At 35.7% G+C, this 27,934-nt stretch overlaps 1 protein-coding gene across 1 annotated transcript in view; it reads right to left on the bottom strand.

Annotated features, from left to right (window-relative positions):
• Positions 1-27,934, bottom strand: part of LOC104575099 (RP1 axonemal microtubule associated) — a 166,632-nt gene that overhangs the window by 63,505 nt on the left and 75,193 nt on the right. The window contains exons 26-34 of the mRNA XM_088540133.1: positions 24,766-24,920; positions 24,012-24,090; positions 19,321-19,402; positions 16,873-16,928; positions 16,729-16,761; positions 10,623-10,792; positions 4,275-4,494; positions 2,776-2,930; positions 835-1,048 (exon numbers count right to left, since the gene is read on the bottom strand). Coding sequence (XP_088396259.1) covers positions 835-1,048; positions 2,776-2,930; positions 4,275-4,494; positions 10,623-10,792; positions 16,729-16,761; positions 16,873-16,928; positions 19,321-19,402; positions 24,012-24,090; positions 24,766-24,920 — 1,164 coding nt within the window. The remainder of the gene's footprint in view (positions 1-834; positions 1,049-2,775; positions 2,931-4,274; positions 4,495-10,622; positions 10,793-16,728; positions 16,762-16,872; positions 16,929-19,320; positions 19,403-24,011; positions 24,091-24,765; positions 24,921-27,934) is intronic.

The following is a 27,934-nucleotide window of genomic DNA, read 5'->3' as shown; positions in this document are numbered from 1 at the left end:
AAGATTTAGTGGAAAAGAGCAACTTACTTAGTAAAATCTACTTTCTACAAATTGAAAGAAAAAAAGAGCAGTAATTCAAGTAACTGCTTATCTACCTTGGACACATTATCTTTTTAAACCATCTTCTTTTTCTCTGATCAAACTGCTGAAGCTCATTTCTAGCTTCATATGGAAGCTTCATATGGATTTTTTTTCACAGGATGGAAGGAAAGAATTTCTTTCTACTGCTTGTAAATGGCCAAAAGTCCTGCCACTTCCATCTGTCAGTATTCTCTTGCCAAATACATCCGGGTTTGGATTTGCATGACTTCTGGAGTGGTAGGCTTGAACTGTGCAGAACAACTAAACGTACTAAAACTATACTGTAGCTCGGCAGTGTTACAGTATAGTTCCATAGTATTACACAGGATTATACGTATATAATTCCACAGAAATTCCACATATAATTCCACAGTACTCTGTGGAATAATACCACAGATAAAAACTAGGCTTATTTCACTACAGTAACTTTTCTCGGGGAAGTCTGGAAAGTAACACACAACATTTAAGTCATTATTTCCTTGAAGCATACGTTTCAAATTCTAATACCTGCATAAAATCTTTCATGGCAATGTCCTAAATTCAATCCAGAAGGCTGGTGTTCCATACACAACTCACTGACAGTATTAAATTTAATTATCTTTGACCTTACCAGTTGTGGTATTGCAATAATAACAAAAAGAAGATGAAAATTCATAGCATTTTCAGGGAAATATGTTATAGGAATCTGAGAGAGTTATGAACGAATTCAAAAAAATAAACGAACAGGCAGGCTAGTCTTCCAGAAAATCTTACCAACGGTCAAAATCTCACAAGCAGTCCCACATAATCCCAGATGAGTATCAATCCAGTTACAACATGGGAAAACCCATTCTTTGTCTGAGTCCTGAAACTCCCGGACTGTTATCATCTTCAGGTACATCCCAGCCCCATATCCTTCTCCATCATGTTGGATGACTACTTTCTGCAAATGACCCAGAGAAACAGCTTCCACCAAAAATGAGTCCACCTGTTGAAACAGTAAATATTTAGTAAAGAAGAATGTTTACCTTTTAAATATATACAAATAACAATCAGCAAGCTCAGATGAACACAGTCCAAAAATTTTGGACCTGAATATGCTTGACCTTCTAGGGAAGTTTGGCCCTGGATTTGGCTCAGCTTTTGAAATCTGTACTTGTTTTTTCTTTTGTTTTCTTTTCTGCTTCTGTTTTATTTGCTTGTTTGCTTGTTTGTAACACAACTTCTGTTTTAACACAACCTCTCTTTTCTGAATCTAAGAAAGTAAATACAAATTATTTCTAACACTGAATACCACATCATCATTAATTATGCACTGTAACTGCAGTCTTTGGACAATATGAAGTATTTCATCAGTCACTTCAAATTACATAAAACTATATATTCCTCAAACCTCAGACTACCAAAGGCATATGGCAAAATCTTGGTTCTCATGAAACTCCTGGCTTTCAGGGAAATGCTACTTGCAAAAATCCATCATGCAAGCCTACATATTAATAGAGTCCTAAAGAGAATTTAGAAACCTAGAAAAACTGTGTTCACCACAGGAAAGCTGTCTAAACTATTCTAAAGTAGTTAGAAAGGTAAATTTTTTTCTGGCATAAATGAAAGTCAATGTAGAAAAATAAAATTTAAAAAAAAGAGTAATAGGGAAAGAAGTTTAAGATGAAAGTGGGGAATGTGAAGAACTTGGAGCAAAAGACTCAAGATGGAAAGGAAAGCAGAACGAAGAAGGGTAAGGCAAAGAGAAGGAAACTGGGTGTCATGGAAATGAGAGTGAGGACTGCAAAAAAAGAACAAAGTAAGGAGTAAGTGAAATACAAAGAAATAAATAATATGCCCCACTAAATTCTTTCTTGTTTCATAAGAGAAACAGATGTCCTGTGTATGGCCTAGCTAAGGGCCAGATAGACCTGGCAGTAGCTAATAATGATCAAGTTTATAAACAAATAACACTTAGACAACTATGCCTTAGATTATAATCAGACATCATTATCCCAATAAAACATTGATTCAGTAATAGGAATTTGCCAAGCTGGATTATGGGAGAATTAGAAAGACGATATTAACAAAGTGACCTTTAAAAATGTATTCCTTGCCAAAGTCCTATATTTTCAGGGCCACTTTTAAAATAAAAAATAATAAAAAATTAGCATTCATTTCATTAATGTTATGAATGCTTCTATACAAAAAAAATCAAATTTCTAATTAACAATAGCCAAGGCTTGACAGCCAGATTGCAAGCAGAAATCATTAACTTTTATAATTAAGGTATTCTAGGGGAAAATCTGTACACGAAGGCAAATTAAAATAATTATTGCATAGTGTTCTCTTCTGGATGCAAGCATAGTGCTGAGATGTAGAGAGAAGTAAAAGTTAGAAAGTCTGTCAGATTGTTATTGAATCCAATTTTACCCTAGGAAAATTGCTGTTGTAATTTGCTCCTTTCTTGAGCATGGCTACCTTGGCAGTGAGTAAAAAATAAGATGATCTGCTTTTTCATAGTAATGTATTTTGCATATGCTCCTCTGGAACCCGATTATCTTCTTATGGGGATCTTCTTGTTCAGGCAGGAAATAACATTGTCATTGGTCTGCTGCAAATACCCAGAAGACAAATTCTGCTCCCAGCTCACAAGATACAACTTGAGCATGTATTAAGTGATAGAGAGGCAGCAATGTTAGCCCTAGTAAGAAAGCACTTTTGTACCTTTACCTTATTCCTTTGAAATTTTCTTCCATTTGCTAAAGATGTATGAAGTTTCCTCACACCTGTGTCCCCTTTTTTGCCATAGAGAGTGATCCAAACATTTGCAAAGGTTTCTGCTCCCCAGCGGTCACCAATGTGTACAGAGACAACATACTTATAGACTGCAATAAAAGAGTATTTAATGAAAACAGACTAAGTACAAGTGTTTACTTAAAGAAAAACAGCAAAGTGGATTATTTAGTAAGACTACAGCTCGTTCTTATTTCTGCACTTACAAAAAATATGCCATATGGTGATTAAAATAGCCAGAGGTCAGATTCACACATTCGTAAATCTGACCTATTCTTGCTTAAATCAATGAATTCTTTCCATTGACTTCTTTGGGAATTTGAAGGAAATTGAGCTCATACAACTTAAACCTATGCAACTTGAAGTTATACATACAAATTCTGTTTAATTCTATTTTACTGTGCAAGACCTAGAAAATAAGGACTTGGCTGAGATCATTCACGGGCTGCATGATCTTTGCAGCAGTTAATAGTCATTACAGGTCAAAGAAAAACCCACTGTGCAAAGTTTATGTAAATTAGAAGAGCAGAGACAGGTGTAGCATAGGATAGGGATGCACAACTTGACATACACAACTGCATTTTTTAAATGCACTGATTAATTTAGAGTACTTCAATAACACTTTTTGCCTCTTAGTGTTCCTGTTTATATGCACATTTATATGCACAGTCAGATTGGACTTTCTTCTGAGAAAAATCATTAACCTGTGATACAGACAGAAGGACCACAATTTTTTGATTGTCATTTTTAACATATGGTCTTGTCGAGATAATATTAACCACCTCAATGCTACCCTTTTTTTAAAGGGTAAAGTGTTGTCCTCACTTTTTTTAAAGTCACATATATTTTTGAGTTACTTAAAGACAATCACTGCTGGAATATTAATTTAGAAAAGCAGTCATGTCTTTAATTACTTTTATCTCATGTATAACTGCATTCTTTTCTGAACAAATGCAGAACTTCTATGGGCCTTCACTTTCCAAGTGCATTTCTGAGTACACTCTAAAACTCTTAGCACATCACAAAAATGTCCTGAGGGAAAAACAAACATGAAACTTTTTTTTTTGCACTATGAGGACTACTGTTGATACTTGTTTTAGCGACTAAAGCTGTTAGAACCTAAATAATTCAATAAAAAATCTACCACAAATCATTTAAGCAGATTTCAACATGTGCTTTATCTTTAAAAAGCATAATTATATTCCTCAATTTTGCACACTTAGAATTATGCAGCAAGATTCAGCAACTGTGAAGTCCAATTTGCTATTTAACTGGAAAGATGAAATGTCTTAAATGGTCAGGATTTTTGCAGTGCATGTACAGTTGCCATGGATTCATTGAAGATAACAAACCCAGAAAAGGAGATATGTATCTGTAGTGCTGATTTCTTTTCAAGATGTTGGTACATGCAGTTCATGTCATCTCACTAATTTTACCTGGTAAAGTTTTCCCGTCCTCACCCACTGCGGGGAATTCTTTTACCAGCTCCCTGTCTTCTCTGGTAAGAGAGAGCCAGCAGCTACAGTCAAAGTTCAATTCTTGTTTTGTATGTAGCTCTTCTATGTGAAAAGACTTCAAATGCCAACCCTCAAAGCCTGGCATATCATCACAGCTGACCCGAATCTTGTATACATTTCCCAGGTCTCCAGTTTCAACCTGCAACAAATATCATGAGAAAGACTGTATTGTCAGGGCTGCTTCACTTTTTGCAAATAGTGTAGGACATGAACCAATGGAAAAACTGAATCTGAGGGAAGAAAAGGTGTGGTTTGGGAATTGATCCCTCTTTTTCATGTATCCCCTCTATGATCATGGGTAAGACTGCCTCTTTGATTTTTCTCTGATCTGGTATTAGTTTTATACACTTTGCCAGTAAGGTGAGTCAAGATTTAAATCAGTAAAACCTGTGCATGTAAGTTCTTTAGACAAAAAGCACTGCATAAAACTTTGATCCTACTGGATAAAGAGGGACTTAGCTCTAGATAAAGGCTCTGATGTCAGGACACAAGTGATAACTAAAGATAATTATGATTAGCCTAGAGAATTTTAACATAATTCTCCTTTGCAAAGTGATTGAATTTTTTTAAAAAATCAGATTCTTATGTAACTACTTCTATGGAAAAGAGAAGGCATTTTTCTGCATAATAGTATATAATTAATGTTGCTGAAATAGCTTTGCAGGACAGAGTAGCCCCATGACCATACCACGTGTAGGAAATTTAATATTCACTTGCTGACTGTGGGCTTCTGGAGACCAAGTTAAACCCTCCAAGCCAAGGGCTATGGGAATGTAGGATGACCAAACCACATCGACTGCTAATGATTCCCATATCATTAAACACTGCACAAAAAACATCTTCTGAACTCCAGGAGGAAGAGTGCTGTTTCCTTCCATTGGGCAACTGCAAGGAAGACAGGGAAGGAGGGGGTTTCCAAGTGAAAAAGAAAACTTTATCTTTTTTTTTAAGATAACAATTATTTTAAAGATGATCCAAACGGAAAATGTTGCCAGTGGCCTTGTTCTTCTCTCCTATGCAGATTTTTCCAGACCAGTCGCCATGTAAGCTTTGGCGATGGAAGCCAGGAAGTAAATCCTTCATGCACTCAGTAGCATACTAGTAAAATACTGAAGTTAGTCACACAATCCTGCACTAAGACCACCAGCAGACTGTTCTTTGAGCCAGAGCACATAGCTCCTAACAGCCTGATTTATTCTGCTTCTCAGATAGAGTTCTGCATTTGGCAGACCTTGAGTGCTGACCTAGCTTGCTTAAAGCCAGTCCATGCGCCTTTGCACAGTGCAGACGTTCATGCAAGGAAGCATCACTGTGAAAAGTATGTTCCTGTCATTCAGGGAGAGTTGGCCACCTTTGCCAATAAAGGCTGTGCAGATAAGAAATAGTAAAATGTCAAAGCATTATAAGTAATGGTAGATCAAAAAGAATAAACCTCACAAAATCATTTTACAAGAACTTGAACTATTTGTGAAGTGAAATACATGAAAAGCAGCTGGTGACAGCAAGGCCTCCCAACCTGATGACCTACAGGACCCTTCCAGCCCAAATATTTTTAGATAAGTATCATAAACGTTTGCTGCGACACTCATAGAAAATTTCTGGGCACAAGGCACTGTTCTTTAAGAAGCAGGGAAAAAATCTTTCCCACTGTCTATAAAAGCAGTAGCTTGGTTCTGTGATGGTCCTGCAGGAAGCTCCTAGCTCTCAAACCGTAACTTCACTGCATGCATGATAGTCACATGGCTTTACACAGCTTTACCCCGAAAAGGGCACCAGACTTGCCTTCCCTGTGGGCCCAGCCTGACGGGCTTGCTATTAGGCAAGGCCAGCCCAGACTGCAAAACATGTGTGAGGGGCTTTATGGCTCTTGAATTTAGCACGCGCTTACAGAGTCCTGACTTGGTATCCACCATTGCTCTATGTTAAGCGAAATGTTATGTGGGCAGCATTTTATGTCAAGAGTCTTTTATTCATGCTGTGCATGCTGTAAAGTGTATTGTTAGCCCTGGTGCTCTAGGCGGTCTAAGATGGATCTCATGACTGGATCACAGAGCTACTTTAAATTATTCCATAAAGCTTTGTAGTTTAGAGTTACAACATTACAGAATTCAGATATTTTTATTTAACAGGGCAAGTTGTATCTCACATTTTACTTTGTTTTCTGCTACTCAAATGCACAATTTTCTAGACGTGTGCTGTGTACCCTGCAGGAAAAGTGCACCTAATATATACAGGAAATTAATTCCAGAATACAGTACAGAATCACAGAACCACAGAATGGTTGAGGCTGGAAGGGACCTCTAGAGATAATCTAGTCCAAACCCCCCTGCTCCAGCAGGGACACCCAGCGCACGTGCCACAGGGTGGCATCCAGGCGGGTTTTGAAGATCTCCAGAGAAGGAGACTCCACAGCCTCTCTGGGCAGCCTGTTCCAGGGCTCCATCTCCCTCCCAGGGAAGAAGTTCTTCCTCATATGGAGGTGGAACTTCCTGTGTTTCTACTTGAAAGCCAATTTTCTCTTTCTTTTTCTAGAATCACAATTCCACTGAAATATATGAGTGCCTTTAAACCTAAAAGCATCTTACACACCTTACTATCCACAACCTCTTGAATTAAGCATCACCAAATATTTTCAGTTTAGAGTATGACATATTCCTCCCTTTTTATAAATACTTTTTTTTCCCATAAGACTGGTCATTTTTTAATCATTTCTGTTAGATTCATCATTGTACATTGTCAACAGTACATACTCATCACGTCATTTTCATAACCCTTTCATGAGCAATTTTATATGATGAATTTCACTTTAGAAATTCTCTATCTTTGTTCCCCTAAGTGGATTTTCCCCCCATCAATGCCTACTAACTGATGCAAAAAGATCTTCAAAGCAAAGATGGAAGAATAGTCCATCATAAAGAATAGATACAAGGAATTTTCTCTTTCTGAGTTTACAGAATATTGACAAAAGGGCACTTTTTACCTCACTTTTATTCACGATGCAAATTTCCTAGTTAACAGATTTTTTCCAAATAGCTTTATGTAAGATTGTACTTGAACTCTGATCTGTGATGGACTCAGCTAAATAGTACAATATTATTTTCATTGTGTGATTGAAGGAGAATATCTCTTATAATCAAGAATTTCCCTTGATGAAGTTCCAGGACTTCATTTCAGAAGATTTTTAATCTCTCAGAAATAGGTAACTGATGAAGTTATAGAACTTCATAGATTATAGAACTATAGAACTTTATAGATTATAGAATATCATACGATTTAAAATCTTTTCCTTTTTGAATCACACAGGTCTTCTCCAAAGACAAAGCTTAAAGTAATTTAAAGTCTGTAAAATGTATTGCCTGGTTCCACACTAAAATTAATTTTTCTATCACTTCCCTGTAAAAAACTATGCATGCACCAATGATTCTCATTATGAAGAGCGTGGTCAGTTCATCTAAAAACTTTCTGTCATAAAATCTAGAAATCCTGCTCTTTGTTGTTTGAAGCATCATCCCACACTGTAGAAAATACACAAAGTATTGAATTAGGAAATTTAATTTTTTGTCTTCCTTTTTTCCATTAACATAAAAAACATTTCATACTTGTGTTTTGTATTTGTGCATGGGTCTATGTACAGAACTTTGTGGTCACAGTATTATTGCTTATATCATTTGTGCTGGTTCTGAGAAACAGTTTTAGAATCCCAATCCCATGATTTGTCCATTAGTATCACTTTGCATTCTATGATTATCTGGATAATAGAACATGCAAAATGCACTAGGTGCTCTCCAAAGGCAGCCTATTACAAGCTTTTTTTCTCTAAATAGGCAAAAAACACACCAGCATTTGAAAGAAAGATGCATATAATTTACAAATTTCCTCACTCCATATGATATCAGTAACTGATCTCTGCGATCACTCAAACACCAACAAGAAAAATTTTCACTGCACTTACTTTCATTTTCCCAGAGTTTTCAATGTATCTGTTCTGTTCATTGGAGAGAGTGCTGTTTTCTGCCATGCTATCTGAGATGCTAAAACTCCCAGCAGATTCAATAACACAGATTAAATTCACTTATTTCTCTATTTATTAGAAGCAATGTTTTCAGATTAAATTTATTCTTATGTCAACAGCTCACCCACTATAGTGCAGCTACCTGGGACCACTGAAACCAAAACATTTATCTTGTTAGTATGCTGCTATTTTATCTCTCCTGGCAATTTATTAACATTTGCTATGGGCTACTAAAGTACATCTGTCCTTTCATATGAGATGATCAAAACAATTTTGGACCATATAATCATTGTGAATATGGTACACAACTGTGTATGTATTTATAGAAGAACACCTGGAAAACTGGGAATTTAGATGCATTCAAGTCCTAAGTGTGCAATAAATATATCTCTAAGATCAACATTAAGCCTACTGTTCAAAAGCAGTGTGAGCTGCTTATAGCATGTGTTGTTCTTTTTGCTGCACTGTATATTGCTAAGGAAACTTGTCTAGGACCAGGATCTTGGGGAGGTTTAAATGTTCATTTCCTTTTCATTTCCTGTTCCTTTCCAATTTTTGGCAGCCCTTCTCCACTGTGACATCCCATTATGCCTCCAACATGGTGCTGCAGTGGGAAAAGGTTCTTTTGTATTACAAATAGCTTTAGTAAGTACAAATAAAGAAAGAGTAAAAGGAAACTAGATTTATTAGCAGAACTCGTTCTGCAAAAGGTGGTTTCTGAAGATATCTGCAAAACCCTAAGCACTTATAACAGGTTTGTTACTCTGGCCTCCTAAGAACAAGCCCTGTAAGCAGCTCCGTAAGCAGCACAGCAAAGACATAAAATTTCAGACGCAATAAACAATGCTCAGATAGTATAAAAAGCAACAAAGCCAAGGACAAAAATACAGGCACTAACCCAAAGCCAATCCAAGTTATGAACACGCGTTTAAAGAAGCATTAGGATAGAACCCCATTAAGATAGAATAGGGTACTATGGTAGAAGGAATGGTAGAATAGGCCAAACAACCAGACAGATACATAGCGTACATTGTCACTGAAATTAGGTGATCTTAACAAGCAATACATGACGCTTTGGAAATTACTGAAAATTTGGATGCAGTAGAGGTCTGCTTTATGGAATGATGCTTTCCAAAATCCAGCCAGCTTGTGTGTCTGTTCCACACACAAGACTGCCTCTATTGACCTCTCTAGTTTATGTCGATGAGTTAGGAAGATCCTTTTGTTGCTCAGTCTGTTTTCTGATAAGCAGCTGCTTTCTTGTCTTTAGCAAGTGTCATTATCTTGTCATTTACTCCCTCTAAAGTTCCTAAATTATGTTAGCTTGTTATTTAACTTAAAAATTCAGCCTGGATCAGGTCATTATGATGAAGCTCTGATACAGCTGCTTGAAAACATTTTCTCTACGTAGTTTTGTCTTTGTTTCCAAATGTTTATTGCAGCCATTTAAATGATTTTTCTGAGCTTTATAAAACTGCTGTGAATGCAGACTGGTTCTTTCTTTTGACTGTCTAGAAGCTGCATTTCCATGCCAATCAACAGAATTTGCAGTGCCTTAGCTTAGAAAGTCAGGACAGAATTTGGGCATTTAAAAGATGCCTTAGATGAATCCTCTCAAAATGGCAAGATAAGAGTGAGGTGTACAGATAGTTAGAACTATGTTAGGGTTGCTTTCAATTACATTATTGCTTCAGAGCTCATAGGCTTGAATGCTTTCTCCTGTGATATACAATTATCCAGAAAAATCCTATGTACCTGCCGCTCTGACAGACAGAACTACATTGGAGGAAGTGGGGATGGCTTTACAAAGACTGTGAAGGGAATGAAAAGCCCACTTATGTCCTCTAGGCATACTGTCCAAATCCTTCATGTTCTGCATTCTCAAATGATGGTTATTGCCTTTCATATAAACTGCAACTCAGGATTCTTTAGAGAATTGAAAAAATACAAGAGAAGATATGGTGAATGTAATAAATTATACAAAAGGGATCATTTATCCCCTTGATTCATATTCTTGAAGGCACTGAAAATCCAAAGAGAACTGCAGAGCTGACTCCAGTAAAATAGATCTACAAGCATCAGATGGTTCAAAATCTAAAATTAAATCATTCCATCTTTGTAAATAAAAAGTAATAAAAAGCAAGCAAAAGTCATTTGTAGCAAGCAAACTAGCATTCCATATATATGCACATATCCTTTGGTGGGAAGGGAATATCATGATAATCTCTCTGTAATACTGTATATTTACGACTTACAATGAATTCGTCTGTTGCTTTTGGTAGAAAACACACGTATCCTGGGTTTCGTGGAGAAAGCAGAAGGTCATCACTTTTGCCTTTCGAGCCATAAATCACAAGGGTTCTTTTACACTCCTGTGGCTCTGGGGAATCTCCATCTGTTTGAACCTGCACCCTCCACTGTTGTCCTAAATAAAATAGAAACATCATCACATATTTCATATCAAGGGAGGACTGTAATTAATTTCCTCATTATTATTGTTACTACAATTTACATACTATGAATTTACATACTATTTTATAAAAACAGACACACATTCCTTCTTTGAACAATATTATAATTTAAATAAGACTTGAAGTGAGCATACAAGCAGAAATTAATATCAAGGAAAAACAATCTTTGGCTAGATTTTTGCATTCTCTATAAAAAATTAGTTGCTTTAATTGCAATAATTTATTTATTTTATTTTAGTCCTTTAAGTGTTTATGCATGTAATATGAAAGAGAAGACATGAGTTTAGTCATCATTAATATATGATCCATTCTTAAAAACTACTGGCTAGAATACACAACTAGTCAAGTCAAATAATAAAAATTAAATCTCTTTCTCCAATATTTTTAACCTAATCTGTCATGCTGTTTGCTTATTTGTAAAATAAGGTTGTTCATTATAGTCCAATCCAAAATCTAGTTAATTCAAAAGAACGGCTTTCATTTACCTCTGCCCATGGATTAGCCTTTCACAGATTCTTTTTGATAGATGACACATAGTCATAATAACACTTGTAAATCCAGAATGCAACCAAGAATGTGTATGAGAAAGGATTAATTATTCCTGTTCAAAATGCAGCAGAAAATCATTCAAGATATGGAAAAAATATGTCTGAGATGGACATTGTACACTAGAAAGATAATTAACTAGTTGAATGTAAATCTTCACCTGAATTCAAATTGATTTTTTTTTTCCCCAGAAAAGACACTTGCTTCTACATGGCAAAGAGAACTTAACAGTGAAAGGAAACCAAAGTCCTGTGTTTAGACTGCCAAATACAAACATAATTTGCTTATGGAATTATTAGGAAAGAGAATTATTTCATGAATGTGTGTAAGCCTACAATGGAATAAGTCAGCAGAATAATTTTTAATGTAACATATATAAAGTGGATATGATTTTTTTTTCTTAAAGTGCCATGAGCTTTATTCTTAAGTTTTGATTTCCTGCAGCTGTTTGGAATTGAGATTGGGGGAAAACATGTTTCATTGTTCTCTCTATGATTTTTCCCCCTGTTCTTTGCACATGTTTTATATAGCTTATTCTATTTTCCCCTTGTTATAAAAGCTTTTTCTGCATTACGTTTGACTGTTCTCTGATTCTTCTGGGCTCGGTTACAAAACAGCAGGCAAATACACATATCCCAGGCAGTCCACCGAGTAAGATAATAGCTGAAAGGATCTTTCCATCTGAACTCTTTTTTGAGGTCATTTCCAGGAATGAGTCACACTTTGCCTAATGAGGAACTTTTGTTGTTTAAAATGTATGCCAGCTTTGAATTTTATCTCCCTGTGCCAGGTTGGCATGTGGTACCCTTTAGGGTGTCACACTTGGTGAAGTCAAACATCCTTTGAGCTTCTGCCATTTCTGACTACTCTAGGGCTTACAAATTCAAATTCTTACAAAGACTCCCACTGTAGCCCTGAACCTCTTATCCACTCCAACCATGGGCCATGTAAGCTACTTCCATTTTGAAGGGCATCACAGGTACACAGCATAGGGGAAATTAAGATAATTTTTCATTATCATTTGCTCCCTGGTGAGCTTTTATTTTCTCTCTGCAATTCTCTTCTGCTTTAGGAAAGAGCAAGCCCTAAGTTAAGAGAAAGCAAGGGTGCATATCTGTCTGTTTCCTCATCCAAGAAGCAGCATGATTGGAGAATGGATTTCAGGCAATGTGATTTATTTTAATTAATATCCATGATTACATTTTAATTATTATTTCAGAAGAAAAGTTAAGACACCAATTGGAAGTTTTCCAGGAAATGAATCAGTGGTTAACAGATTTAAGGCCTCTTAGCATCTGTGACTGCTTGTTCGCTTGCATTTACTTTTAATGCTTCCAAAACTTGGTCACTGAGCTAACCCAGATTGACTGCATTTTCTCTCAGTTGAGCACACTCATTTCAACCTGCTCATGCCAGAGTAAGAAAAGAACATTTGGTGTAATACTATATTCCCTTAGACAGCTACTCGGTAAAGATGGCTACACTAAAAAAGAAACTGAGTGCAAATACCTATTTGTTTCAGTGACTATCTATTTTCAGAAAATTTCAAATATTTCACTAACACCTGAAAATTAGATAACTGAGCCTGAGTATGTCCTTTTCTGCACTTCATATGTAAGGCCACATAAAAAAAAGATACTTTTCTCCTGATGTCGCTGATCCACATTAGATTCATTTCAAAGTGATTAGTTTTAGTATGTTTTCTTACTTTTAGGCTATGTGCAAAGCTATAGCCATTTTCTTTGAGACATCTGTATGAGAATTGCTTAAATGAAAGACAGAGGGGAAATAGACTTCCATGAAAAAAAAAGTCAGAATTCTCTCTTTTCCAAAATAATACAACCAAAGCTCTTATTTCATGTTACTCCAGAGATGCGTGAGTCCTTTCTTGACTTTAAGAAATGAAATAGGATCAACTGTAATAAAATTCTTCCAGAAAGCCTTTTAACTACCACTTTGGAATCTGGAAGATGCTTGCAGCGTTATTGGGAAAAGTCAAACCCGCAGTGACTTCTGTGTATAGCAAATTGGGTAAAATATAGAGTTAATATTTTGTAAGCTCATTCAAAAAAAAAAAAAAAAAAAAAAAAAAAGGAGGAGGATTTGATTTTCTTTCTTTTCTTTTCTTTTCTTTTCTTTTTTTTTCTTTTCTTTTTTTTTTTTTTTATTGAGAACAGCTTTTACATTGCTAGAGAATTGCTACCACCGGTTGGGGTCATAATACTCCAGTTACAAATTACTGGTGTTTTTTGGGCTTAAGAGCTAAAATGTTAATCACACTTTGCTAGATGTAGAAGTAGGTTGCTTAGTTCATGGAAATTGTAGAAATTTGGTTGCTTGTTCCACCTGTCTTGCCGGATTTTGAGGCACGCCGTGAGACTGTGTTAATTAGGGAATTCAGACACTACCTGGCAATATATACTGTATACTGCCCTTGATTTTTAAAAGCAGGACAAAGCTATTTATGTTTGGGGGATTCTGTGATTATTCTTACTCCATTACCAAAACTCACAAGGCATGGATTTCTTCTTTTATTTATTAATTTATTTATTTTATTTTAATGGACTTACAGAGATAAATTACTTTATATTCTCTCTTATGAATTGTCTGTATGTCTTAATGCTAACAACCTTTCATGACACAAGAAGTTCTAACCTGTAAATATCTATGAACTGAACCATTTTCACTGATGTTGAAGTGTATTTTATACATCACCCACAAAAGCCCACAGCACCTCAGAGCACCCTGTGATTCACACTGCTGGGATTCAGCTCCTTTTAACTGACTGCAGTATAGACAACATTGTAGCATGCTATGTCTTGTCTCTTTGCTTTGTAAGAAAATCCATTACTATGTACTATTTTGATAGTCCCCCTGTCTTGAAGGGGGCAGGGGGCGGGGAAGAGAGAGAGAGAGAGAGAAGGAGGGAAGAGGAACTATAATATTTCCCAACATTATAAGACAATTTTAGTAAGGGATGAAAACTCCCATTTTCCCACAGAACAACGGAGAGTAGCTGTCTGTCTTCTATACCTACATGATCATCTTTAGATCTTTTTGTCTTGCATCAAGTATATGTGGAGGGATCAAGAGAGTGTAAATAATTTTGCTGCTGTGTTTAACTTGATAGAGTGCCTCCACAATCTATAGATGATGATGAGAGAAGCTGATACAGATCTACCACATTTAGGCAGAATCCATAGACATTAGCAGCATTTATAGGCATCTGGAATTTCTGCTTCATTAAAGTTGGCAAAATTCCAGCTTGGCTGAAAAAGAACTGTAAGACCCCAAGAAACCTACCTAGCAAACACAACTTTCAAACTCTACTCTTTGGTTGAGTGGTTGAGCAGTGGTTGAAAATGAGATTTCTATCATCAGAGTGATTTCTACCTTCAGAGCATTTTGTTTGTAAATCTTAGCCCTGACCTAAGCACACTGATTGCTATTCTGGGAATTACTAAACAGCACTGAAGTATGACTATACTTGCAGTGAGGGGCTGTCACGGAATCTGATCACATGAATACACAAATATTGGCTTCATAATGTGAGTACTCTACCGCTTGCCTTATATTCAGCAAATGTATCATACATGCAAAGTTTTGACTTCCACTGTGAATGGGACTGCCTGTTACTATTATCTGCCTTAAACCATCTGAAATCACTGTTACACCTGTAGGGAGAATTTAAGGCAAACACTTTTTCTTCCTAGATTCTGCATCTCTGGAATTTTCTGTAGCCCTAGTGCGGTATCATGAAGGATTGACACAGAACTGTGTACAAGACACCTTTCTAGACTATTTTGCTGGACACATTCCTATAAGCTCAGCCTTTTCATGGGCAAGATCTACAAGAAAACCAGCAAGAGAACACAAAATAAAAAGTAGCAAAGCTTAGATCTGTTCTACTCATCAGCTCTTTTACATAAGGCATCAAAAGCGTGATCTCTGTTCCTCACTGAAGTGAGTTCCTGGGTAAATAAAAGATGACAAAAGAGGAGTTCAAGTTAACCTAATATATTCATATTTGGCAGAATACCCTCTATCAAATGCTCTCTTTCTTAAATTCTTTATTATTTGGAACCTCAAGTGTCATCCTAATAAATATGCATACAATTTTGGGGTTTTCCTGGACACTTTGACACTTTCACTAACAGATTAAGGATGAGTCACTCATTTCTTTTCATAAGCAAAATATTGTGGCATATTCTTCTTGACATGCACAAGCTCTTAGCAGATTGTGCATCTGTGACTGCTTATTGCGACATGACAAAGAATGAAGCTGCATTGGAAAAAAAAAGATATTGTTACCAAAATATGGTTTATTTTCTGAATATAGTGTGAAACAGATACTCTGGATGCATCTGAAGTGTGTGCTTAACAGAATGCAGGATCCAATTCCAAGTCACTCTTGTGAAAAACAGATTTCTCTATAGCAAAGTCTTTACCTGAATTAATCAGCCTCCTCTTGTAAAAGCAATTACACACTGGAACAGTGAAACTGTTTGCCAATCTGTTTGATTGAATGCAAGAGATTTCATTTTCAGGAGAAGAGGAATTAGACTGAAAATTCAGGACATCCTACAAAGGGCAAATCACCATGTTCAGAGGTAAATGAAAATATTACTTCTTTTACTTTAGTTTCTTCCATAGTTTTCCCAGACACAGTTACACAGAATATGCACTTACAGTTAAATGTTCATAAAGAAACTGGTATTAGCCTGTTTCTCTTTTATGACTGAGGAAAAATGTAAAGATAGCATCCCAAATATTAAGCACTTGGGAGGTACTAGCCTTTCACAATGTCTTTCTAGGTAAATAATTAAGCAGGATGGTTAGTTTTTTTCTTAACATGTTTTTTTAACTCAGGCAGCCCTTGTCAATCACATTACTGCATTACTGCATTTAGTTTCATTAACAGATGTGGAATCTAAACCTCTATACCCTGGTGGATTTTGACCTGAAAATGCTTCCACCATCATTCCACAACAATTTTTTTTCAAGTTGCTGTTGTTTGCTAAGGGATTCAATATATTAAGTGACCGTAGCAGTGGGATAAACAAAGCAATACTTGAATCTCTTCTCTGAGAAATTTCTATCTGATTTGGGGATAGAATAATAGGGACAGAAAGAAAAAGAGATATAGTTTGAGAGAAGCATTTTTATCTTAATTACTTTAAAAGACTTGTCATTTCCATAGATCTTTACCAGATGATTTCTCATTTTCTCATAGTTGATTGTTTACACATATGTCAAGGAAGCCAGTCTGCTCCACTTATTTGCCACTTAATACTAATCTGGAGGTTAAATAGACAAAAGAATTGATGTAGAAAACAATTCTTACCTTTGGAGAATTCCTTCTTTGAATTGCTATATTCTAAAATATGAAAACCAAAAAAGTTTTATGTGAGCAAGTTTTATTATCACTTTTCTTCATAAGTGATGGTATATACCAAGTATATACTATAATATGTAATAAAATACTTACTTTCGGCAGTTAGCTCTCGTTGTGTTCTCCCATCATCTTGGTATTCATCTAACCATCTTTCATTGTAAAACAAAAATAATCTGATTAATAGCAATTGTCATTTATGCTACAAGAGATCTCATAGTTACCTTCACTCTCTTCAACAATTTTTGTAAACCAAAATACATCCAGAAAATTCTTCACATAACTAATTTCATTTTATACTTTCGTCATAGTTAGCATTATTCATGTTCATGGAGAATTCAGTTCACTCTATGACCAGCACAAAATAGAAATTTGCATGGAAGTTAACACCATACAAAGTCCTAAGGGACTTTTGAGGGAATGGTGTAAAACCTGTGATGTTCAGTTTTTTCTACTTAAAATATCATATAACTCATGGGAGGAGTATTCCAGATCTCAGGTCTGGAGGTTTCTAGAGCTTTTATAAGTAGTCACCAATGAAGTGAATTTCCTTCTCTTTTCTTTCATACCGATGGATTAGAGTAATTTTTCTTAAAGTTCATTTAATTACAAAAATACACTCGTAGTCCTTCATTTGATCCTCCTTGCTGATATCATAACACTTTACATTCATTAAAAGTCTTCCTTATTTGTAAATAAATATGTTCTATCAGGTTCCATTCTATTCAGGTTCCAAGCTGATGTAGCTTTTGTTCAAACCCAAGTATCCATATCCATATCCATATTCATATCCATATCCGTATCCATTTAATTACTTACATATAATAAAATTATGTGAATAACTCTCTTGTGCATGAAGACTAGATTACAATGTATTTCAACTATTGTTTTAATAAGTATTTTGATTAACTTTTGTGAACTATGTCTTCATCCCCTTTTAAGAACGAAAAGGATCACTAGTAGTTTCTAAAAATACGAACTTTGACGCACTGGCAGCACTTAATCTGTAGACAAAGAATGGCAAAACCCTGCTAGGTTTATGCATAATGCCTCTAATCTTTTTCCAAAAGCTTAATAATTTCCTTTTGAGAAGGAAGTTTTATATCAAGCTCAGACTCTTCACTAAGTAGCCCTCCCTTTTGAAAAGTCTCATAAAATCTGCATTGATTAAAAAAAAAATTGTCTCATTTGTCTACTTTTCCAATGACCATCTTCAACTGCACACCAAACCAATTAAACAGCCTAATAGCCAAAAAGTAAAAATAAAACAAAAACTTGATCATCGGAGTAATAGTTTTCAGAAGAGCAAATGGTTCTTAGCTAATCACTTCCAGCAATCTTGCAAATTAAAATGCAGCTTTTTGTAACCAGAAGAGATTCCTAATGAAATAGTTATCTTCAGAGCTTCTAAGAATTTTCGTGAATGTAAGACACAATTCCCAAATTAACATGGAAAAATATATCGGCCATGTAAACTAAATTCACAAAATATGGAACTTTAGTAACTGCTAGAATAGAGATTTGGACATTTATTTCTTTCAGTTTTGCCCATGGCAGCAAAATCCTATACTTAGTAAGATAGAGAAGTAGCTATTTTCTAAGTGAAAAGACACATTTCAGCTCTCTTTAGAAGGAGTTTTAACAATTATTTGCATCTACAATCAAAGCTCATTCCAAAGATTTCCAATATTTAAAAGAGTTCTGCGCAGGGCTACAAAGATGATTAGGGGACAGGAGCATCTCTCCTATGGGAAGAGACTGAGAAAGCTCAGGCTGTCTAGCCTAGAGAAAAGAAGGCTGAGTGGGGATCTTATCAGTTTGTACAAATATCTTAAGGGAAGGTGTCAAGGGGATGGTTCCAGACTATTTTCAGTGGTGGCCAACAACAGGACAAGAGGCAATGGGCAAACTGAAACACTTGTAGTTCTGCCTAAATTTGAAGAAAAAAAAATACTGTGAGGGTGACAGAGCACTGGAACAGGCTGCCCAGAGAGGTTGCGGATTCTCCTTCTCTGCAGATATTCAGAATCCGCCTTGCTGCAATTCTGCGCAATGTGCTCTAGGTGACACTGGACATGGACTAGATCTCCAAAGGTCCACTTCAACCTCAGCCATTCTGTGATTCTGTGACTTGTGTGTAATGTCTTCAGTGCCCAAGAAAGAGAAAAAGACTGAAATCCATATAACTATATCTTGCCACATAATACTTTTTATAAGAGAGAGAAATTAAATTATATTTATTTTCATGATCTCTGTAGATACATAGATAGATAGAGAGATGGATAAAGAAAAGATCAATGTGTTTTTCCTCCTATGCAACATTCAGTTTTGGTTTTCTTTGCTTTATACTATGACTCCTTCCCATAACAACCAGGAACCTTCATTGTTTGACTTCAAGATCTAAATTTTGTGTTTCACGTCCATTGAAAAATTCTGGAGGATTGCCCATATTTCTACATTGTATGCACATGCCAGTTCTGCAATGTTTTCCTTAGGCTTCTGTCAGATTAACAAAGTAACTCTCTTTCTTCGCGAATGACATACCTATTACAAGGAAATACAACCTCTTGAGCTTCCTTTCCTTCTTCATGTTTGATGACGATCTTATCCAGGAACCATCCATTGCCTGTATTGACATGTCAAAGGTTTATCATTTAAAAAAATGTATTTTTAAAATATTTTTAATTTTTTTTTCAGAAAAAAAGCAGATCCCATCAGGGCAGAACTTGCATGGATGATATAAATTAACACAGTGAAAGCTTTATCATTCTACATCTCTTGAAAGAGGTAGAGCATTCTTCCTTGCTTTGTTGCATTTTAATTCAAAAGGAAGTGGATTTTTTTTTTGCTTGGAGAGAAGTATATTCATATTTCTGTGAACTGAACATGAATGTGAACATCCATGTTCCAGCCTACATCTTTTGACTCCTTGTGATCAGGCACAGAGGGAAAACCTGCTCGTGCTATTGAGATCTGTGTGAGAAACTGAATTCTTGGTCCTCTGAGAATTAAATTGGTATTGCATATAACAGTATCAATTAGCAGACCATTAATATCTATTGTTCTCATCTCCTTGTGTTCTGTCTTAGCTTCTGAAAATATATGCTCCAGCTTTTACAGTATATGCTTGTTTAAATACACTACAAAGTCAAAATACTGCATAAATCTGCATGAGCATTAGATTAACAAATTCTGATAAAAACAAGTTTGCTGAAAACAAACAGAAGGTGTTCTGGACATGTGATAAGCCTCTTCAGAAAGCTTTTCAAATTTGCATTTTTAAAGCCTAAGTTTCAAGGGCATGCTTTTGTTTTCCTTTGCCCTCTATAAAGAGAGGAAAGGACATTCTTTGCAAAATCTGTTTTTTAAAATATGAAGTGTAAAATTTATTGAACACTCTTTAAACCCCTTGCCCAAGAAACTGCACAAAGAATTTTCTTTTGGTCTTGCAGTGGGAACAATTTATATCTATACAGCATGGAAACCACAAAGCACCTATGCATTTTACAGGCTTCCCATTGGGCTTACTCACCTTCTACCTGCAACTTTGTGATAGACCAGAGATCCATTTTCTATCAGTAAAGTTACACAAGCAGTAACGCACTTTCAGATGCTATGTGATTTGTACATATTAGCGATGTAAATAGTAAAAAACAAGACAAAATAGACATCATTTTCTCAGATTACGATTCAAGCAAAAAAAAACCTATCCATCAGCATTGTATTAAAATACATTGGTGTATGATTGCTACTGCCCTATTACATTGCCAGAATAAAATAATGTTTACAAATTTGATTTATCAGAGGGATAGATTTTCCAAAGCATAGTGGACAGGGCATTGGTCCAGACTTGGTTCGAGGACAGAACAGTACCTGCACAGTCATGGATTTCTTCCCAACCTACTTGTTTTTTTCAGATCCTTCCCAGGTACAGGAAGAAAAAAAAAATAAAGCTGACAAGTGCTTATAATTTTTAAAAATGCTTATATTGTTCACTAATAAAAGCATTTATTACTGAACATCAAATACCTATGTGACTATGTAAGCAAATTATTGCTTTTGATTCTCTCAGTCTTCCTCTAACTTCTGTGTTTTGTTACATTGAGTTCTGCATCTAGTTTTCAGTAAAGCAGTACAAGATGTCTGTATACAGAATTTGGCAATCTCTGTAGATGTTAATTGTAGTTATTTAATTAAATCTCATATTATCCCAGGGCTGTCAAAGAAGAGTTGTCATGGTCTAGATGTGAAACCCATCACCGTGAGTCAACAGCAGTAGGAATTGTACAGGATTTGCTACGGTATGGTTAGGAGTGGAACCAAAGTGGGCGGAGGGAGATATCAAGGTAGCGTGGGCAACAACAAGCATAGAGAAATGGAAGAAAAAGGAATTAAAATGATCAGGTTAATTGTGAACAGATTGTTGGTCAGTATGCTTGTGACTCCATACTGCATACACACACATGCACACACACTTATATATGTATGTATATATTTCTCCCAGACTTTCCGATCCATCAGAAAGGGGGACCGGATGAGGCAGTTGGTACTGTTTTTGTTTGTGTGTGTTGCACATTCCTGACTCTGTCTGTGTGACTGACTGTGTATAAATATATACATACATATACATATGTATACATATTATGTGTATGTTTTATATGTCTGCATGTGTATGTACCTATGGGAATACCTGCACAGCCTCACTACTGGTTGATCCTGGGGCAATAGAGCTATGGTAAATTTGCCTCTGCCACCTACTGCATTGGCCCTCTCCCTAACAGCAGTAACCACACCACATCCATCTTGCTCTCTCAGATCATTTCCAATAACCATCTTAGTGACTGTTACAGTTAACCTTCAAAGTGCTTTTCAAACATCTTGTCCTTAATGTGTCTGCACCACTCACAACTTGTGATATTTCTTAAGAGGTATGGCTTGAATCGTGCCATTATTTGTCAGTTCATTGTAGCAAGGCAGCATGAGGAGTGTTCTGGTCAGAGCCAAACAACTGACCTATTCATCTTTGTGTTCTGCCTCCCCAGCTGCACACAGCTCTAGAAGTCCCTAAAAGGCAGCAATCCCTGTCCCATAGCGAAGGCCTGCCTGAACAGTGCATAGAGTAAAATGGTATTTCCTTTTAAAGACTTTAGCCCCAGGGCACATGGGGATGCTCTGCAAGCTTCCTCTATGGGGATGCTCTGCAAGCTTCCTCTATCATTGGGAATACCTCAGGTGAATACTTTGGCACGAAACAATGCTCAGATGCCCTCGCCTTGTAATACTGGTCAGGCCAGTATTCACCAGCACAAAAAAGACAAAAAAAAAAAAAAAAAAGGACAAACTCTTTTGGTGTAAATGCAAAAGGTTCCTCTAGAGGAGAATGCAGTTTCAGCAGAAAAAAACTCATCAACTAGTAACTTGCATTTGACAAGAGCCAAAAGTCTGTTGTCTTTCCTTTCTTCAGTCATTGTAGCTGTGGGAAAAGATCTACACTTGACCTAGAAATCTTCCAGTGCACCTTACACTGTTTTATGGTACATGGCCAGGTAATCTGGCAAGTCAGAACTACACATGATTCAGGTGATTCCAAGGGCATTTTCCAACCATGTATTTCCAAAGAAATTGCAAAAATTTGACCCTGACTCCTGACTGTAAACCTTATAGAGTTTTCCCTTTCTCTCCTACTGCAAAGGATGAACAGTCCCTTTATCATTCCGGGACAGTTTGCAAATCAAGACTAAAGACCTTCTGCCTCTAACATTCAGGCAACAGATAAACAGATATGATTAAAACAGAAAACATCCCCCTCTCTAAAGGAATGTACTTTCCTCCCTTGCATCCCCTCAGAAGTTTAGGTCTCTAATTGGTCTTCATCCTAGCTCACCAACTATTTCTGGTTTGCTCTATCTAGGACCACTTCTGGTCAAGTTTAATTGGAGCTGGTTTTGGAGATAGTTCAAGAGAGGCCTGCAAGATCTGTGTTGAACAAAAGGAACAATCCTGATATCCCAGCCATAAATGTTGGAACCAACCTATCTTCCTACCAACCTCTAAATAGAAACCAACCTATCTTCCTACTTAGACAACCAATAAACACTGATTTTGGAAACCCCTCTCAAAGAAACTTAGGATAGCTGAGCCTGGTGGCAGGTTTGCTCTGCGAACCATTTGATATGTCTATACTGCCTGTTAAAGGAGGCATGAGGGAGGGGAAAGAGATCATGGTATGGCATGCTGGGGATAGAGTGAAGGTAAGCTCTACCATACTGCCTTCTGGGATATGTCTTATCATAACTAGGATGTAGAACTCTCAAGTATATGGTCATCTCTATCACTGCGTATCTTAGCAAATTATAAAGCTACAAGACTCAAATTTTCACCAATGTCATCCTAATGAGGCCACTATTGTGATACTCACAGGTGTGTTCTGAGCCTTAAACAGTCAGGATATTTGGCATTACTTGAGGCTATTTCAGAACAAGGTAGAGTAAAAGTGGTTTTCTAATCCACTGTGATCATGAATTGCATTAAAAATCATTCCCTTTGTTTAACCCTTTCACAGACACTAGTCCACTATATTAGGAGCATTTACATCTTCACTGCTCTTAAAAATTATTTACTTTCTTCTAGAGATGCACTGCTAAGTCTTTTGCAACAAATTCTTCTCATTTATCTTTTTTTCATCTCTATCTTTTTTAATGAAAATCCTGCAATCTGAATGCAACACTGTAACAGCTACACTTGACTAATACAGATGAAATAATCAAGTCTTATTCCATTCTCCAAAGCAGCAAAGATAGCACTTTTTATTTATTCCAACCCTGTTTTGTAATACTGAAATATCTTTAATCGCACTGAATATCTTTAACTCTGTGGTATCCTTATCTTCACTCGTCTGTCTAATGGAAGATCATTTTACCTTTGTCAGTACCATAGAGGTACTGAACCACAGAGTTCATGATTTTTTCCTAAAATGCTGTCTGCATAAATAGTGCTCTACTACAAACAAAATTGAAAACAAAGAATGAAATTATATTATTTGACACCAAATTCATGCCTTCTTTGCTGACCATAGCCACTGTATTCTATCATAGTGACTAGTCCACAGGAAGGCTTCTTACCACAGCAAGACCTTCTGTCACATTTTTAAGAACGATGCAACATAAATAAAGTGTACTGTGTTTAAAAATGACTTGACTTGAAAGCAGATTAGTTGCTAGGAATTTAAATCCTACCTGGACCAGTTCCATCATGGCTAATCAGAACTTTCTCCAGGTCTCCCAGTGAGACAGCCTTTATGAAGAAAATATCCATCTGTAGAACCATACAAGGAAAATTATAAAAATCTGGAATCTAAATATATTAACTAGAGCTACATTAACTATAAACACATGGAAGAGTTACTCTTTTTCTTTGTTTTTGCAAAATGAATATTGGTGTTGTACGTAGGTCCTGGCCTAACAGTAAGGATCCTTTGAATCCTTCCAAAATGAATACCGTCTTTATATTACTCTAAACAGACAACACTGAATTCTTTCAGCATGAAACAAGGCTCTGTTGCAAATTGATTTGGCCCTCTCTATATTACATCTTCCTTCTAGTCCTATCTATCTGCCTTGTTTCTCATACCCAGATTAGAAAACATGATCAAGGACAAGCAGTTAGTGCTTGATTCTGAGATTCACAGTAGCGTGCTCAGGATAGGAAAAATTATTGCATTGCCATTTTGCCTATATGTCTAATACAAATAATCAACAGTACTAAAATTCCAATATCTAATGCTCCCAATAAACAATTCATTTAAAACCAATAGATAGAAATTATTCACAAAATGAATTGTGTAAGTAATTTTGAATACAAAATGTATGTGACAAAACTGAAAACTTTTTGAATAAATTTGTAAATAAAAAGATATTTGTTTGTTGAAGAAGTTTTTTGCTAGCTATAATTCAATTTCTCTGACAAGACGCAGTACTGCTTTTACTTCACCTGTCCATGTAGAAATTTTACATTATTATTCTTAGATCTATGGAGCTTCCTCTTGCCAGTATCTCCTCTTGTTCCAATAAGATTGATATAAACATTCGAATCTGTTTCAGCACCGGGTTTAAAGCCTGTGTATACGTGGATCTCATACACCACCACTAGAAGAAGAAAAATGTTGAGATTACCCTTATTGCTTTTATGTGATTCAAAAGCTTTTTTTTCATCAAAATTTGGCCAGGAGGCACTGCCCTTCAGGTTTGGAAATAGCAACACTATCCGTGCTTTTGCCACTTCCAGATTGAAATCTTATAATTCTCTACACACAAATATGAATACAATAACTTTAAAAAGCAGCAATTATGCTCAGCATAGTAGCCCATCTGCTCAGAAAAATGGTCTATCAAGCAAGTTTTCCCTAGTGCTCTATTTTATTCCCTGACTCCCCGTTGAGTATTTATGGCTTCAGGACCTAATTTGCAAAATCTCTCCTGGCAAGTTATCTGGAGATCTTCTAACTGTGCCTAGTCATGGTTTCAGACAATGCTTATATTTCACTGGTTCCAAAGAACTGTAAAACACTGTATTTGTGCAAAAGAGATTTTTTGGGGGGTGACTACTCTTCATTTTATCTTAAAAATGGAGTAATAATTATGAAATGTGATTTCACATCATATACAATGGTGGTCAAGTAGATGAATGGATTCCCTCAATCTATAAAATGATCATCTGGACACTGGACATGTTTTTTGAAGGCTTCGACTTCTAGTAGACATATATGCCTTTAATAACAGCTCTCAATTAAAATATATTTATGATCTTTTAAATATCTTTCCTTTTAGTCTACAAAGAAACTCACAAAATATATATTTATCTTCAAAATATTCTGGAATACAATTCAGGGTTACTGTATTAATACATTTTGAACCACACTAATGTTATCATTGTAATTTACCAGATATGAAAATGTATTTTGAAATGATTATTTCTAGTAATCACATCCTATTGTATTTCATTGCACAGTTTTCCTACTTATTAAGATCATATAAAGTATTTTTCCTGTTTAGACCTTAGTGGGAATTTTTCCATGCAGTGTCTTTATTATAAATATAGCTGTTCATTTCTTCTGCTACCCAGTAGATGATAAAGAAGATTATTGTTCCACTAATGGAGATCACTAACAGCTTTTTGGAGTGAAGAAAAGCCACAGAAGCTCCAAGGAACATAGTTAAATACAGTCTTTGAGAAGGAACTAAGTTGAAAACAAAAAATTGTAGCAAAAATTTTGATACCAGACAACAGTCTACAAATTTTAATTAAAATACTATTACTACCAAATTACAAGTAGCTTGTAGAATCTGACATTTTTCTCTGTATATATGTATACATTTATTCACAGAAATATATGTATACATTTATTCACAGAATCTCAAAGCAACTTATAAAGCTCAAACATTATGTCATCTATCACTAAAGAATAACTATTTCTGGTGTCCTATATCTGATGTTGGTTGGAGATGATATACAGGTGGTAAAATATTACCACAAGCACTTTAAACACATGTGTTTGAAGGTAGGAAGGAAATGTTGATGGTTAGGCTCTATTTTTTACCATATTAAAATACCTTTTTAATTCATATATAATTGTCCTAAATTGTCAAGAACAGATTTCCAACTCTTTATCACTACTCTAAATCTGACTTTAAAGAAAGGTGGCAGTTCCTGATCACCGTAGAATTTACTAAATCTCCAACCATTTGATGCAGCTCTAACACCCATTAGAACCTGTGAAATATAATTAATCTCAATAATACACATGCACATACACTGAAAATATTCAAAGTCTTAGAAAAATTAGCTTCAATGTTACTAACAGAAAAACTTGTTAAAATGCATAGTAGATATGAATGGCAAGTGACAAAGAGAAATTAATCTTCATAATCATATGTCATATATCCAAATGACTTTTCATGTCATAACTCTTCATATACTCATACCATATGTAGATCAGCGACTAGAGAATGCAAGAAGAAGACACCCCTTAAAGGAGGAAAGATAATGGGTGAATAGAAAAGTAAGAAAGGAAACATATGCAATGACGCAAAGAGCCACATTAATCTCAGATGGAGTAAAATGCTTCAGGATGTGCTGAAGGTAAGAGGTCACATTTCCAAAAGGAAACCTAAAGATCTTTATAGAGATGCCTGCCATCTCTATAAAATGGCCAGACTGCCTGTGGAGAAAGCACAGCTTCTCAGTAAAAGCAGGGATATATCACACACTAAGTCTGCTCCACACTTCTATTTTCACTTATGCTTCCAATTTTGAAAAAAGCAAAACTTCAGTCAGAGCCCAAGAAAGGATGTAGACTGTTTATGGACATAAGACTGGTATCTGCATTACTTAAATCCACAGATAATTTCCATGATCAAGACTGCAAAATTTAACTAACTGTAAGTGCAATTTTAAAGTCTAGCTCAGACGTTTTTAAGAAGCCCTTTAATAAATGATTGCAAAAAGAGAATATCAAGAAATTATTTCATTGCTGGAGGGATCAAGCCAAATAGATTATGTGCAAGATGCACCAGAACAGAGTAGAAGAAAAATATAACACTACAAAAGCATATTAACAGATAAATAAATTACAATTGTTTTTGTAATGCTGTGCATCTCTGTGGTAACCAAAGTGATGATAATGGTCTAAATCTTCCTATTGTTACAAGCCTAAATAATTCAGTCTGAAGCAGAAAAATGTACATGTATCTATACCTCTCTCACCATCTGGAGAATGTTAGACCTTACATTTATTTAAACTACACACAATGTGTATTATTTAAAAAGGGATGGTCTAAAGAAAAGGACCAATTTGTATTTCTTCTTTTTTTGTTGTTGTTGTACACATTATCACACACACTCTGTGAATTAGATGGTTATACGGTTATACTGAGATAGTAAATGGAATGTTCATTTTCCTTAGCCTTTATATATGTTAAGTTAACATATGTTAACTTATGTTAAGTTATATAAGTTAAGCAGGAAAATATACTCCAAACCACTCTGTATATGTGTATTTAGGACATGCCATTGTGACGAAATGCTTGGACGTTCTTATTAACATCCATTAAACAGATTTTGTATATTAAGCCTTTTCTATGCAAATGGACAGACTAACATG

The sequence above is a fragment of the Tinamus guttatus genome, unplaced genomic scaffold (genome assembly GCF_059628265.1).
Source record: "Tinamus guttatus ecotype Peru unplaced genomic scaffold, ASM5962826v1 Tinamus_guttatus_pri_ptg000056l, whole genome shotgun sequence".
In the NCBI taxonomy this organism is placed as follows: Eukaryota; Metazoa; Chordata; class Aves; order Tinamiformes; family Tinamidae; genus Tinamus; species Tinamus guttatus.
This window is presented reverse-complemented; position numbering and strand designations above follow the sequence as displayed.